The 17,262-nt window shown below is 38.1% G+C and overlaps 1 protein-coding gene across 1 annotated transcript; it reads right to left on the bottom strand.

Moving 5' to 3' along the window:
• Nucleotides 1-488: 488 nt before the first annotated feature.
• dkk2 (dickkopf WNT signaling pathway inhibitor 2) lies at nt 489-16,456 on the bottom strand. The gene is made up of 4 exons (XM_017463327.3): nt 15,901-16,456; nt 7,728-7,890; nt 6,069-6,197; nt 489-3,568 (listed from the first exon to the last, which is right to left on the bottom strand). The coding sequence occupies exons 1-4, from the start codon at nt 16,123-16,125 to the stop codon at nt 3,318-3,320; spliced, it is 768 nt and encodes a 255-aa protein (XP_017318816.1). The 5' UTR covers nt 16,126-16,456; the 3' UTR covers nt 489-3,317.
• Between the last annotated feature and the right edge of the window lie 806 nt (nt 16,457-17,262).

Consider the following 17,262-nt stretch of genomic DNA (forward strand, 5'->3'; position numbering starts at 1 on the left):
CATATGTGTTGATCATATATATATACATACATATATATGACCTATATATATATATATATATATATATATATATATATATATATATATATATATATATATATATATATATATATATATATATATATATATATTGTTTGCTTTCATGTAAGTATAAATCAATAATATAAAAATCTCAACACAATTCACACAATTCATGTGTGAGAAACATTTTTCCAGCTACATCCTCATTTTAATTTTTATAGTCTACATCCAACCATCCATCCATCTTCTATCACGTACTCCTTTTTATTTCAGGGTCACGGGGAACCTGGAGCCTATCCCAGGGAGCTATAGTCTACATGAAGTTGACAAATATTATTTTCTCTGTGATCACTAACTTTGATTATACTAGTAGGGCATTATTATTATTATTATTATTATTATTATTATTATTAAACTTTTTTTTGAAAGCACAACTTATTTCAAAATTCAGAAATTATGAGGCAGGCTTGTAATACAAAATACATTCTTTAATCATTTAAACATTGTAAATATACACTGGGGGTGGGGGGGGGGGGGGATTTCTGTCAAGTGGGAAATAGGGCACCAAGTTTCAATGTCATTTTTTTTTCTTTCAGGAACAACTGTAGAAAACAAGTGCACAATAAGGACTCATTAAAGGCGACTTGAACAAAACATTTAAAGGTGTTCTAAAAAAAATAATTTAATAGTAATAATTCTCTATGGAGATATCTTAAATGCCACTGTATAGACAAAAGTGAAGATGTAAAATAGGCTTTCTGCACTTAAATGTACGCAAACTCTCCTATAAAAGGAGCTTTACATGCTTCCACAACGTCTGCTTTTAATCAAGGCTCTGTACCAAACGCACAGCCTCCATACTTCCCATCATCATATGTACATGATATACAATTCCTTTTAAATACATTTCATTTCAGTTTCCTTGTTATTTACAATAAGAGCTTATTACTTCTTTATGAACTGTTAGGAAAATACAATACAAAAAAAAAATATTCACAAAATAGACCATTTGTAATTAGAATGAATATTATTGGCTACAGTTATTTCATCTAAAATTCACAATCATAAGGCATTGCTGTGAATCTACAGATTCTTTTAAATGACCTATACACAAAAGTCTCAAGCTGTAAACAAGTTTTTTTTTTTTTTTTTTTTTTTTTTAGAATTCTAAAGTCTTGTACACAAAGTGAATCTGTAGAAAGTATGGATGAAGGAGTTATGCAACTTTAATAAGAAAGGCATTCGGTGTTCTCTTATTGATCACTCTGTGATACTGTAGTAATATTTTCTCACTGACCCATACAGTATATCCGGCATTTTAAGACTAGATCTGTAATCCGAACCCGATCCTGTAATCCTGTATTCGCCATATTTGGAAGGTGTTGTCACGAGTCGATAATGTTTCATGTGTTCGTGCTTTCGTGATGGCAACGGATGTTGCCAAGTGAAAACAGACTAAGATCATAAGATCCTGCCTCGTACAAATAGGCAACATCTGTAAAACAAACAGCAGTGCCTGATTCCTGGATGCATTCTCAATGCATATTTTAGCTATTAATGGCATTCTATGGGGGGGAAAAAAGGGAAAGGGAAAAACACAGTTTCAGAGAACTATGCTTTGTTTCACAGAGTACTACCCTGTAGTTTACCATATCCTCAATTTGCTCTTTAGTTGAAACCATATACATGGACATTGAGAACATGTAAACTGTAACCCACGCCGCTGGTCGCTAATGGCTGTATTCAGAGTTGACTTAAGCACATGCAGTGAGGATTTCATACAGAAATTGTGCATTTAGAACTCAGACTGAACTTAAGCACCATTTAGAAACCGCATGAGAAAAACAAAGGCGTGTGTCAGTTACGCACAATTCTCAAACCAATTTTCTCGCATGATATCAGCTCGAGTGAGGAGCAGTAATAAGTCCAGTGCTATTATCTGACAGTTTAACGTAACCACAGTATGTCATGATTTGGGCTGCAAATGCACAAAAAAATGACGTAGTGCAATTTGAGGCCAATATTAAATACATAAAATTGGCACTATTAATTATTTAATAGTATCATCCCTTTAAAGATATTGTTGTTGTTGTTTTTTTTTAGTGTAAAGTTATGAATTAAATTAAAGTGAGCTTAAAGGGTAGCAGATGAATGTTTGGAAAGCTTATCCTGCAAACCGTGGACTTTTTTTCCTTTTTCTTTTTTTTCTTCTTTTTTTTTTTTTTTTTTTACAGGAAAGCACATCGAATTAACAAAAACATTGGCATTATTTTATCAATTTTATTAAACAAATCAAAATAGCATGATCAAATAACCAATATCCTGTGCACACATTAGGATTTCATGACCTCCTGGCTACATTAAGTCGTCATTAAGCACAATATCAATAAATAAAAGGTAAAATGATAGGATGTGCTGGATCAAGTGCTATTTTATTAGCTTACAAATATCTCCCCACTTAAATATTGATGTAAAGCGTGGACTTAAGTCACCAACACTGAATACAGCCCTAAATCAGTAAAGCAGCACTGAGGCATGGTTCACTTCTGTAGATTCAGACGATGCCGAGACTAAGTGACTGTGCGCTATTTTTTTTTTTTTTTTGAGACAATATACAAAACGAGTGCTTATAAAAAAAAAGTAATATAAGCAATGAGATGTGGTAGACCTAACAGACATGAACATGTGGTTATATAGTTGATGGTGTTACAGAACAGTAAGAGATTATGTTTTTGTGGAATCCATGGAACATAGTGGTTATTTCTGATAGATTATCCTGAAGCCTGGCAGAACGTGTATGAAATATGTGTGCTTCTCCTCACTGGATAACTCAGTCCTGTTTTTCGAATATGCTGTCAAGCCTAAATTCCTACAGACATTGAAATCATTTCATTACCTCATTACCTGTTGTTAAGGCTTTGGCTTTCATATAAATCTCTTCAAAACATGTGCAGCAAAAAAAATAATAAATCATGAAAAGACAGCTATATCTGATCATGAACCTCATTCATCGATAGTGAACGTCAATCCTCTATTACAAACCCACAAACACACAAACACACACACACACACACACACACACACACACACACACACACACACACACACACACACACGCACGCACACTGGCCCAGATTAATCTCTGTCTCACTGTAATCTCCTCTCATTTATCCATGATTCCCCTTCACGTTTTTTCTGAGTCCTGGGAAGAGGGAGTCCTTTCCACATCGCTCCCTGGAGGGAACGAAGGACCTATCGGTGAAGCTCCCTCGTTCGCCGCTGCTCCCTAGTTCCTCTCAGGTCCGCTGGCACATGTGCAGTCTGGACCTGGAGTAGGACGTGGCATCCTTCCACACTTTGCACACCAGGCCTTTGGCACAGTCGCAGCGCTGAAAGATCTCCAAGTTGTGTGAGCCTTTCTTGCGCTGTTTGGTGCACACTTCGCCTTGGCGCAGCACCGGCTTGCAGATCTTGGTCCAGAAGTGGCGGGCACAGCAGTAACCCTCTGAACAGTCTGAGGAACGCAGACAAGCGTCGCCCTCATGACCTACGCACAAACCATGGGGATGAACCCAGTTAAACATTTTAGCATTGTCATGTACTATGTTGAAATGCTGAAACAATCCAGTAAAATAATGACACGTCAAAGGAACACTTGGTTAGGAAACGTTTTATTTTGCCACATAAAAATAAAGGAACCACATCATCTTTCTGGGTAAAAATGCCTTCCACTACATTTTTAGAAGAAAGGGTTGCTCTTGGGTTCTTTGGATGGTTAATTGGCCTAGCTTTTTAAGCAGCTCCTGCTTGAACCAATAATCATGTGTTGCTAGGATCTACATAGATCCTATACAACTCAAACTATCCCTCAGGGTACTAGCTGGAACCTTCCTAGAGTCTGGGAATGCTAACTAACCTAACTCAATGGCACATTGTTCCATTGTTTCTAAGGAGAGGTTTGTATAGTGGAAATATATATATATATATATATATATATATATATATATATATATATATATATATATATATATATATATATATATATATATATATATATTATAAAGGTTCTTATGTAGTTCCTTTACAACCCAATAATTAGGGTGTTAGATTAAACCTTTATTTTTTCCCAAATAATATTGGGGAAGGTAACTAACATTAACTTATTCGTAAATGTTTTTAGCCTTTACAAAGAAAGAATTCACCATGGTACTCGATGAAAGTCTAGGAAAGCTAATTTGAGGTAACTCAGTGGTATATCTTTTATCCCATTACTAACCTGTTAGGAACTTAAGGTTCCTAAGGAGATTTTGGGATAGTGTACGTAAAAATCTTCCTAACCAGGTTCTACACGGAGAATTTATAACACAAAGAATCCGTTGGGTTTGGGATTTTTGGCTAGGAGTTTTTAGATTGAATGAATGGATAGTTAATGGATAAAATCCTGATGGTTTTTGGGTGGTAAAAGTTCCATGTAGAACTCAAAACAGAGAGTTGTTAGCTTAAGTAGAACCCCTTTAGAAAGCTGGAAACATTATCCATCCACAGAACCCTTGAGGAACCCGCAAGAGTATAGTTCCTACATTCTTGGAAAAAAGGTTTAGCAACCTAATTGGTTCCTTAGGTTGGAAATGGTCTATGCAAAACCTGTGTGGGAAGATCCTGATTTGGTAAAAGTAGTCAAATCTAGTGGAAAATTAGTACATGCTGAAAACTTAAGTACGTAAGGTTGGAGTCTAAAGCTTGAATAATTGTACCTCACGAGCCAATGCTGTACCTTTGAGAGAACATTTACATGGTTTGAACTTCAGGGAACAAACACTGTAGATTCCCTGGGCAACAACGTTCATCACGCGGATTACATGGCACACCACAACTGCATGGACTTATTACATTATCCAAACCGAATTACAGTATTTGTGGAGCCTGCAGGTATTGTACGCCCCCGTAGCAAATCAGTATGTTTGCTGTAATAACCCCACTGTAAGCAATCAAGCAATTCTGCTGAGGAAGTATTGCAAATCCAAATTGTCCAGAGGGAGCGGAGGAAAATGAGACCATTACATTGTTTTGGCTTACTCCTACAGGAGTTTAAACACATCCAGAGCTCTGCTTGTTACACTGCATTTAAAATTGCTTTAGAAGGTCAGTAAATAAAGAGAGAGATATGGCGCCTCGTAGAATCCCAGCAAACAACTTCCTGATTTATTAACCGGTTCGGTCCGGCTGCTTGTCAGGCGACTTAGATTGCTTTTTTCGATGGGATAATTAGGATAGCAAACCTTTATTTATATATGTTACTGTGTCATGTAGGGATTTTTGTGCAATATTTTGGCCTGCTGATTAAACACGCAACCCAAATGGCATGAGTGCCAGAACATAACCACAGACTGTGGAACATTTCGTTATATTGTTTTTAGCTGAACCGTAGGTCAACCACATCCCGCAAAAACGGGGTTATTTAAATCCTATTCGGTAGACTCATAAATAGTACTAAAAAAATGCCAACTAATTTCCTTCTGCAAGAAAGCCATCTATTTTGCAAGACTTAATAATAAACAGAGTAGTATTTCATTGCTTAATGGTAGGCTTTTGAGGTTAGGACCTTATTTGTTTACACCGTTTCAGCAGATTTTTGTACAAACCTCAGCTCAGAATCAATACCTTTGTCACTATATAACACATCATGACTCACAAACAGGTTTTTTATATCAGGAACTGTGCTAGATTAAATTTATACTGAGCTACACATTACTAATGTCTAATTACACTTCGTTTTATTTATCCATCAACTAGCTAAAAGAAAGGAGTACGAGTAGGTGCATGCTTCCAGCTGCGCTGAATGATCAGGGTTCGGTTCATTTACGAGCAACAGGCAATTATGTTTGCATTCACAGTCTGGCGCTCCCTCTCCACAAACACAATCAAGGACATGAGTTCAGGTCACACGTGCAAACTGCACAGAAGTATGCAGAACTCTCCGAACTGGTTTCTGAATGCCACAGACATTTAGAAATGTAAAAAAAAAATTTAGATGTGAATTCCCTTACCTTTGAGGGAGACCTTGGTCTGGACTTTCCCACTCTTCTTCCAGGCTTTGTCTTTGCTTAGCTTTTTCTGCTCCTTTAAAGATGAGATGTGATGGGTCATGAGGTTCTCGGGGAACGGGACGCAGATAACTAAGCACGGGAAGAGAAATGTGGCATCAATGTGACTGGAAGCATGGGAATATTCAGTACCTGGAAATATTTACAGAGTTACCTGGATATTTATTCATGGAAATATAAATGAATATAATTGTATCTAAACAATGACATACTACTACTACTACTACTACTATTACTACTACTACTACTACTAATAATAATAATAATAATAATAATCATCATCATCATCATCATCATCATCATTACCATGGAACATGACATAGCTTCACACTGCATTATACAAAAACTTGTATTCCTGAAATGTATTTACTTAGTAAAAGCATTTGTTAACTGCTGCAGATGCAGTACAGTATACATTTATCATTAAAACAAAAAAAGTCTTATTTAGTTAGTTTAAAGGCTTTTCTCTATAAAGTACCTTTGCTAAAAAAAAAAAAGAAAAAAAGAAAGAAAGAAAAGAAAAAAAGGATTTCGATATCATTTTGATGCCAAAATTGACTAAAAATCAATACCAATATCTGGCCATCCAATTGTAATTAGCTCAATTAAACTCATAAGACAAGAAACAGTTATCTTTTTTTTTAAAATCACATTTCCATGATACCAATCTTGGGAACTCCATATAATACATGTCAACTGAAGGTATTCTTTGCATATGGTACAGCTTTACCACCTCCATAGATCACTCTATGATCACGCTGGCAAATGAGAAAGTGACAGTATGTGTCAACACGAGACATTTGAATTAACGTTTGCAAATCAGGCGTGATGTGGTAAAGCAACAAATTCAAATAAACGATTACACAGACCAATGTGTGTGGTTTCTTCAGTTACGCATTCGCAACTTTACATCCTTCCTTCAATTAGTTCCCATTTACTGTTTGCACTAATGAACATATAATTGTTTCATACGCTGTGTGAAAATATCTCGAATATACTCACACTGATCTAGCATTTCTTATTACAAGAAACAAATCTCAGATTATTAAACCTATTTTTAGGCAATGTTGCTTTCATTTTTCAGTTATTTCGAGTGTGAAACGTTCTTATTCAATCGCCAGGTCTTTTTATGACCTTTCATTAAATGTGTATGCGGACATAATGAAGAAAAGTCAATCTTGGAAGAGTGTAGCAGAGATCGTTGCGTATGTAGCTTGCTTCGCTAATTTTGCCAATTAAGCTAGTAAGCTAGGATAAAGCCAAGCATGTAGCACGTAAATAAAAAATTTAAAAACAAACAATTTTCACACTGTGAGTGAATTCTTTCATTTGTTTTGTTCAGTTCACATTAGAAGTTATATATCGGTACTACAGTTTCTCACTGGATCTGAAAAACAACAACAACACTAACACTAGTCAGGCCATGCCCACAAAAAACAAGAGCAGCAAGAAACAAACAACGAACAACATGACTGACTGAGTTACCTATGGACATGCAAGTGCACATATATCATTTTAAACACTTAGACTAACAATTCTGTAGTCTATAACATGCACAAGAACGTGGAACAGCTTCAGGAGGAACGGATATATGGTACATACAGTTGCTGCAGCGGTTCCCGGGGCAACACATGGCATCTCTGTGGCATCGCTTCTTCCTCCGGCGGCAGGTGAGGCATCGTGATGGAGCGTGCTGCGTGCTGTGACAGTAACTACTGACCGGACAGTCCTTATCGTTGCTGCACTGCTTCTCACCGCTGTACTCCTAGACACAGAGAGACGATCTTTTAAATGTTTCTTTTACTCCCAGGGAAGCTGAATCTCTTAAAAGCACACACCTTTAAAACTGCTCAAAGAAACATTCGTAGCTTGCCTGGCTTTACCTTGTTTCAGTGTGGAATGCTTGCTTTTTTTTTCAGTTAGACTCTCTCTCACACACACACACACACACTGTTTCCAGAAAAAGACTGAGAGACATTACAGCTGGTCTTCGTAATTATTCAGAAACTATATAACAAATTCGACAAATTAACATTTCACAAACCCGGGATCCACTTATACCGAGTCAAAATGGTGTGAAATTTCATACCTGTGTGCGGTTTCTCTACAAAACGTCAAACAAAACTTCCAGACGTTGCCGTAACATGAAGAAAAACATTTCTAATGCTAACCAGACGTTATGAGGTAAATACCTTCACCTGAGTCAAATCTAGGGCACCAGGTCTCCGATCATGATACTCAGGCTAAATATTCAGGATAATGATTACCTGAGAAGGTACACAGTTTTACAGAGTGTGGGTGGTATTTATATTTAAAGCAGACACATTTGTCATTTGTCTCCGAAATGCCAGTAATGTTTTCAGTCCAACAAGAGAAATCTTACCAAAATAAATAAATAAACAAACAAATAAATAAATTCCAGCCTCTATAATAAGAGCAGCCGCCCGTTCGTGAGAACGCTTAACCAGTAAGAGATCTTTTCTCACAGACGAACTTGGAAGTGGACGTCGTGTGATATTCGGTGATGCATGTAGGAGGCATGATGGTTTTGTGCAATGTGCATTCCAGTTCGCTTTATTCATCTTTAATCTGACTGAATGCTGATGAGCTCTATTATAGCAGGGAGCACATAACCAGGATTAATGTGTTTGCTGTGCCGAGATGATCAAGGCGAACAAGGCAAAAGAATAAATGAGCAGAAAGGTCAAAACAAGTGTGTTCGTGTGTGTTTGTGTGTATGTATAACGACCCGGGTGGAGCTCTAATCTAATGTCATATCTCAAGCTGTCATTATCCTGCCCAATATTTGTTTCATTTGATTTAAACATTTCAATATGTTTATAAATCACACAGATTGAACTTTAAAGCTCCGCACAGAGATTCAGCCGTACATGCCCCAGGATCCGTCCTTAATTTCATCCTAAACTGATCGTGAGTGCATCTGCCAAGAAATCAAAATTCAGTATTGAATTCTCCGCCCAGAGGAGCGACACGGAGTAGGAACATTTGAAAAATGATCCCTAAAGCTAATGCAGATTCGAAACACCTCGATGTGTTTAAATGTAATTTTAGATTTTTATACTTTTTGTACACTTGCTCTTTCACGAGCATATCTTATCTCTTACTCTCTCACGTCAGTCCAAACCGAAGCATTATCCAAATAAAATGGAAGTGAATTGAGTTTATATGTACACGTACAGGGCATCAATTTCTATTCACATTCCTTTGATTGATTCATTGGATGGATGGATAGATAGATAGATAGATAGATAGATAGATAGATAGATAGATAGATGGATGGATGGAAGGATGGATAGATAGATAGATAGATAGATAGATAGATGGATGGATGGAAGGATGGATAGATAGATAGATAAAGATGGATAGATAGATGGATGGATGGATGGATGGATAGATAGATAGATAGATAGATAGATAGATAGATATTAAAAACTGTTATAATCGTTTATTGCAGACATTTTTGTGTTTGTTTTTTGATATATTTCAGGTTCAAACCTCCACGAGGACATACAATGAGAAAATGATTTCCATGCAAAGAGACAGTAATAAATTGTAACTTCTGGCCCACGAGCGACTAACATGCCTTAACTTGGTGCAAAATGCACTCATATGAACTGTTATGCTCATATTAAGTCATACTGCCCTTACAGAAAATCTACAAGAAGTGAATCTTAATGAAACTCCAGAACTTTCATTTGACCAATTAGTAAATGTAAAATATAGACATGCGTAAACCTTCTCTGCATGTTTGCTGGCTCGGTTCTGTAATAGAGTCCAGGCGAGTGCTCATCGCTCAGCTAATACACACCAAGTCTGAGACAAAACCACTGTCTGTCTCTCCGAGGTGAATACTTGAGTTGCGCGGTTCTGTTTTCTGAACAGTAAATTATTCTGTTCATGGTCTTGGGCATGTCTGTTGAAATCAGTCATTCAGCATCACTGTAAAACCCTAATACTAAAATCCTAATGCTCATATCATGTCTATACCTAATGTCCTATAACAGTAGCTCTGACTACTGTCCAGCTGCAAGGCAAATCACAGGTCTATATTAAAGCGCTCATTATTATTATTATTATTATTATTATTATTATTATTATTATTATTATTATTATTATTATATCATCCTATTATCACATGAATAAGTTATTATTTCCATGGTAACAACTTACACAGTTATATCCATGGAGGATCCTCAACATAAACAGATTTTAGTTTTAAATGTGTGTAATACTTTATTTGGTGAAGTTTTCTATGAGGAGATGTTTCTTTAGCATTTTTGGAAGGCATCTCCATTGCCAGCGCTTTATAACACTCAGACGGAAAGCCGTAACTTTTCAGGAGGGGAAAGTCGTGCGTTCTGCTGGTGAAAGAAAGGCGCGTTTAACGTAAGTGATACCAGATACTTGTTTTGTGGACATTCCACAACATTAAATGTAACTATTAATCTTTTTTATTTATTTATTTATTTTTTAAAGTATGATGAGTTATTCTTTATTAAATAGAGGAATCAAACACTCCAGAACATGCTGTTACAGGAAACTAATCAACTTATCTCAGCCCTCTTTATATATATATATATATATATATATATATATATATATATATATATATATATATATATGCTTTTTTTCTTAAAGACTATCTTCTTGCGAATAGAAGGTGACATTACTATTCATTTATTGGTCTTAAAGCATATTCTTCTCTAACTCTTATGGAATTAATAGGAAAGGTAAGTAGCTATGAGGGTGAAGAATATAAGGAGTTTTGGGGGTTAAAAGGATGGAAGAATTAGTAAATATGGAGGTGATAAGCTTATAGAAAGTGTATAGTAGATGAAGAAAGCATCTGCTGAGACGATTGGATTCTGAAGACCAACCCTTTTTGGTCTTTGGCTTTATACTCTGTTTCTCAGTCGATATTTTCCCTAATCTTTTCCACAAACCCGTCACTCCCAGGATTTGATATCAGTGTTGGATTGCTGTATAATAATACCCAACCCTGGTGCATTTTGTTACTTCTCCAGCGCAAAAAAAGAAAAAGAAAACCCCACTAAGCTTTTGGCTTTACAGCTTTGAGTTGTCTTTCAGCGCTGTCTAAATCACCATCTCTAAGCAATCCTGATGACTAAATAATTCCATAATACGCTCCCAAGAAAGATTAGTAAATAAGGTAATTCAAATGAGGCCGCTTTTCAAAGCCTAGACACAAGCTTTGGTTTGGAAGGAACGCTGAAGCGGAACGTGTAATTGTGAATGGTTTGCCGTTTCTCTCGTAAGGTTTGTGAACTCCCGGGCCTCTGGGCCTCTCTGGATCTGACCTTAAGGAATCAGAAAGGACACCTGACACCATGAATGGTGTTAGTGAGCAGAGAGGGTTTCCCGGAGTAAAATAAACGATGTCACAGAGCAAACAAATGCTATCCAGCCTCAAAGGCCATGAGGACCAGATCACGGAGGCGGCCTGTGCTTTCTCTCGCTGTTTGAAGACCAAGTTTAAGGTTAATCTCTCCACCACAAAACATGTGTGCACTAACCCCTGAAGGGCCACTTTTCAATGCGGGCCTGTCACTCATTTAACACGATTTACATAAACAATGGGCAGCCTATGAGAAACGGCCATGGAAGGAAGAGCGCTAGCTAGCACGAGTGAGGAAATGAACAGTTTTAATGAGCACGGATAATTGGACACTCAATCTCGCAAGCTCTGGAGATCATAACAGCTATGAGATGCTTTAAGCCAGGTGGTAGCGGTCGTGGCGTCTCGCAGGCTCGCAGGAGTGAGCGAGGTGTGATTAGCCCTTCTAGCGCTAACGAGCCATCACACCTCGGGCTGGTTTAGTTCACTCTCTCAGCTCGTTAGCATCACTAAACAGCCACTTAACCCCAGAGGGGGCAGCAGAGACCTGTTTCCTCTCTTTACAAGCCAGATCCAAACAATCTGGTCCCCCCTCTCGTTAACTGAACCACTGTGTCAAATTAAATAAGGGGACTGTTTTTTTCAACAAAAAAAAAAAAAGAAAACTGAGCTGCTGATGAGAAACAGGTCCTATGTTCATGCAAGGTTGATACTGAATCCATATCCCTGCTGCACTCAGTTACAGGAGTGAAGCATGCCATGCCCATGCCAGTACCTCTGTTTTTGGCAAAAGCTGCTGCCCACCCACGTACAGATTCTCAAAATTTCCACTGGGGGTTTCTTTTAACCGAAACACTCTGCGACTTCCGAGTTTCAACTGATGTTTTTTTTTTCATTTTAGGAGTCATCGAGGAGGGCAGATGGAAATATGCGATACCATTATTATTTACATTGAGGAAGTCTTCATCAAAAGAGTGCCAAAACATACGAGTACAACATGTCTTCGAGCTGCTGGCCCACTCTGAGAATGTGACACAAACACAAACGAACTGCTTCTCTTTTGGCATTAGTGTGCAGCGCTGGGTGGCCTGTTTCCCTTACACTTCTAATTCGCAGTGTATTAGCGTAAACAAATGGGACTTATTTATTGCAAGCTTATGTTTAGATCCTCCACTTATCCTTTAATGATAGTGAGCTGGAGCCCTTGAGGGGATGAGTGGCTTCCTAAAGACGGATACAAACACTACACGTTTATCACACGGCCTAGCAAACCCCCGAGATGGTGAGTTTCCTTCTAAAACTCGTCCAACACTTCAGTGAGTCACCTCTGTTCAGAGAGCGATAAAAGCCACACTCAGCACCTCATCTGTCATACATTCTAGGCTCGCTTGAAGTTCCAATATGCCTTATGTGCTCTACTTTGCGATTGCGATATTTAGGCCAGCTTTCCATCAGTCTAACACTTCTGATTCCTGGCATGACCAGCAGATACTTAATAAGATTCGCTATATCACACCGGGGTGAGTGTGACAAAGTGAAAAGCCACAGAATAAATCCATCCTGCTGTATGAATTTCATTTGGCTGAACCTTCCTCCAGTTTGAGTTTTACGCAGTATATAAATACGCCTTACTCAGGTTCCTTGAAGAAAAAAAAATTAAGAAAAAAGAACCGGCCATGAAGCTGGTGCAAACCACAAGGCCACACTTTCTCTCGCCAACATCGACACTGCTATCTTTTATTTACCCAGCTCATAAACAAGCACTTCAGATGGGCTGAGAGGGTCAGCGGTAAGCGCCTCAGGCATGTTGGAAGACAGCCACCATTTGTGGCTGGAATTGAATCCATGCTGCTTTACAGAAAACACCAGCACCGCTGTTAATCCTCTTCATTTGCCTGACTGGATACACGTAGCATGGTCTTTCAGTTCTGCAACAAGTAGTCGCGCTCTGTGTACACTGTGGTCAGATCAGCCAAACGGATCAGTGGTATCCGTTGAACGGCTTGGAAGAGATCTAGACATTTGTAGAGCGCCACACACAGACACAAAGTCCGAGACCTTACTTTATCAACTTCATCAGTGCCAGGACTTAAAAAAAATAAATAAATAAAAATTTACCTGAGAGACGCCAATAACCATACATTCACCACCAGTGCTTTTTTTTCTCTCTCTTTCCGTGACAGCACAGCATGATTTATGATGTGCGACTGCACTGACCTCTGCGTTTTTTTTTTTCTCTCCACACCAGGTTTTATGACACGGCAGGAAAAGCCGTGCAAAAATATTCAATATTCGAGTCTTCACTATAAAGACACTAAACTAAATAAATATTAATTATTAATATTGTGTTCTCAGTCTTTAACAAGGTGCCAGATTTGAGAAATGATTCATTATAACATCCACAAGCGAGAAGGATGACGTAAAGGGAAAATCTTATTTATTTGGATTTCTGAATTCGAAGCACACACGATCATGACCACGATCAAACATGCAATGTTTATATATATATATATATATATATATATATATATATATATATATATATATATATATATATATATATTTTTTATAAGGCTGTTGTAAATATAGTTTACTCAGCAGGCCATTTTCACATGACAACACACCTTGTTTAGGCTGCACACTATATTGGTTGATGGTTATTTTTGCAACACACAAAAAAAGTAGCTACAGTATGCATCTTTTTTATGCTGTGACCTCCATATGAGCGTTTCACTAAGTGTTCTCATATAATTAAATTTTTTAAAAAAAATTTCAGGATAAGTTTTCCATTTCTATAGTCCTCACGGCATAATATGACAATTATCATAATTTACGTGCATACAACCCTATTGGACCTGCCGTCACTGTCTACACATGTTGCTTATTCGTTGTTGGTCCGTAAAAATCCTCAAATTCACCTCATAAACTTCCACCATTTCAGTCGTTATTCTTTTAAAGTAATACTTGCTCAATATTATATTTTGCATTGTTTTCCATGGAAACAGCTGTTTGGAAATGTTACGAAACATGGAGCACAAACAGTTTCGTCAAAGAAGTGTAGAGATTTTTGGTCAGTCAGTGTTACCGCATGTATGTCAGTGCATCGCACAAGGCTGTTTAGTCCGGGGAGTGAAGTGAGCGCATTGCTGACAACATCGAGGACGGCTGAAGTGATTCAACGACTTAATTTTCTGTGTAGAAGAACATAAAGAATTAAATCATGCTTGTCTGGTAATGTAAAAATGTTTCTGATGTGAGTGGGGACACGCATACTCACAATAAACACTTTTGAATATTTTAAGAATATTATATATATTATATATAGAAATGTACTGTTCTCTTTGCTGTTCTAATTCTTGCACTCCTAATTTAACTAATTTTAGTTTTATGATTTGCTTTGACGCTGATCTATTTGTACTAGCGTGAGGTTTTTTGGGGGGGTTTTTTCGACGTGAGATGGAGAATTTGCTAAATTAACGTAGAATTTGAATAATTTTCTTTTTACAATAGTAACATGAGTCTACTCAGTTCACTAGAACATACTCACCCCCCCCCCTTTTCCCCCTTTTTTTATTCTGCTTGTTTAAAGTCACTACAGCATTATGTACCTGTGTTGAGAATGAAGAGAAATTTAAATATAAGACAAAAATGACCAAAAAAAGAGGAAAATCAAAAATTTAATTGGAGATAACATGAGGAGTGGGAGAAAATGAAATCTGTTTTTAAATCACATTTCTCATTTCCATATTATCATTGACTGCTGCTTTTTTACACACTGACCCCAACACACACACACACACACACACACACACACACACACACACACACACACACACCTAAATCCCCGTTTAACTGCTGGTTAGACGTTCAATAGTTGGATGTGAAACTGTAAATGTATGGTATGCTGTGTTACTTCTGTAACACTGTGTGTAATTGTATACGCGCGCGCGCATAGTTTGAATGGCACTTGTTTTAAATAGACATTTTAAGATCTGACCCCGTGCATGACTACATTCAGAACAAAAGTAGTCTACTAAACTGTACCTTTAGTACTCTTAGTGGGAATGGGAATGGGAATAGTGTACATTTAGAAACTGGACGTATTGGACCTTAATTATAATTTTAAGGTTTACACTGCATGCATCTTTCCTCAGACTACTTAAGGTACAAAAGATGTCCCATTTGTACCATTAGAGGGAGTGACAAGGAAAGGTAGATTTTAGTAGCCTACCCTTTTTTTCTGAGATTGTACAGTGCTCGTGCCCAAAGTGTACATGCAGGTAATAGTTAGTTAGTTAGTTAGTTGAATCAGCCCTAAGAAGTAATCTTCATCTGCTTTAGAGAATTATACAGAAATAAAGCCCGGACACCTGTCGCTAGCGCGCGCGCGTAGCCTACCTGCACGGGAACGTTGGATTTCTTCGCCGGCGCGTGAGCCACACTGCCCGGGTGCGTGGACGCTGCGGCGGCGGCGGCGGTGGCGGTGGGTGCCTCTCCGAGCGGCGCCGTTTTGATGGAGTTGATGTTCTTGTTGTGGTTGGCCGCTTTGACTCCCGCGTGGCTCAGCAGTAGCGCGAGCAGCCAGCAGCAGCAGCAGCACGAGCTCCGCGTCAGCGCGAGCATCCTCCCGGAGCGCGCGGGGCTTTTCTTTAACTCTCTTTTCTTTTCGGGGAGCTTGCGGGTTTGGAGGAATGAATTAAAAACGCATAAATAAAATTCCGTGCAGTAATGTCCGGGAGGGGGGAAAAAAATATAAATTTGTGATTTAATACTGTTTAAAAAAAAAAGAAAAAAAAGAAAAAAAAAAGAGTTTTACGCGGTCAGCATAGTGTAGTATGACGCAAACGCGGAGGGAGCTGATGAGTTAGTTATCAGGAGTCTCTCTCTCTCTCTCTCTCTCTCTCTCGGTTAATCCGTGCGCGTGTACCGGTGTACACCGTTGCGGCTCTGTGATGAGGCCCGCGCGCTTTTATAGATTTCTGTCCCTCCGCCCCCATTAAAGCACTGAAGGGAGGATGGTGCAGGAGGAGGATGTGCATGAGACATATACACATACACATGCATGTGCTGTTTGGAACCTGTGGATAATAATAATAATAATAATAATAATAATAATAATAATAATAATAATAATACAAACTATAAACATCTCATGCATGGTACCAGCCAACCACTGTGACCGAATAGTAACTAACAACATGGGATAATCTGAGATCTGCCCATGAGAATTCACCACCAAAAAGCCTGAGATACAACAACAACAACCTCCAACACACAAGAGACAAGGGTACGCTGCCTTCCGAATGTGTCCATTCCATCAGAATTTCTGTCCATTGTATTGAGAAACTTTCCAAGTATAAGGACCTGGAAGTTGAAATCGGCAGACCAAAAGAACAACAGTCTTCATAATGGTTGGAGCAATGGGGTTAAGTTGCTGGTAAGTAAGATCAGGCACTGCTCACACCATAACTCTTCACAGCTTTAAGTCCACATGTTGGACTCAGCATTAAAGAGAAATACAAGTACATGACAAAAGGAAACACAATAATAACAACGCATTCTCCTTTTATAGCGTCTTTCTAACACTCATGTTCTGTACACAGACATATTTGTGCAGGAAGATGACTGGTAGGAAGAAGAAAGTGAAAAGTTTTGGGATAAAAGGTACATTTTACATTAAACATGTTGGGAGAAACACGTTGGGTCCTGGTGGAGAGATCTGATCTGCCCCAAACTGTGATGTAAGGCTGGTCTTGTGCA

Source organism: Ictalurus punctatus, chromosome 3, assembly GCF_001660625.3.
Source record: "Ictalurus punctatus breed USDA103 chromosome 3, Coco_2.0, whole genome shotgun sequence".
NCBI classification, from domain to species: Eukaryota; Metazoa; Chordata; class Actinopteri; order Siluriformes; family Ictaluridae; genus Ictalurus; species Ictalurus punctatus.

What these genes read in the sequence shown, in the direction of transcription:
- dkk2 (XM_017463327.3), bottom strand. Translation starts at nt 16,125, where the DNA reads ATGCTCGCGCTGACGCGGAGCTCGTGCTGCTGCTGCTGCTGGCTGCTC. An exon ending in CGGGAACCGCTGCAGCAACT is followed by an intron (nt 6,198 to 7,727) that starts GTATGTACCATA and finishes TCCCGTGCTTAG; the next exon opens with TTATCTGCGTCCCGTTCCCC. An exon ending in GACCAAGGTCTCCCTCAAAG is followed by an intron (nt 3,569 to 6,068) that starts GTAAGGGAATTC and finishes GTTTGTGCGTAG; the next exon opens with GTCATGAGGGCGACGCTTGT.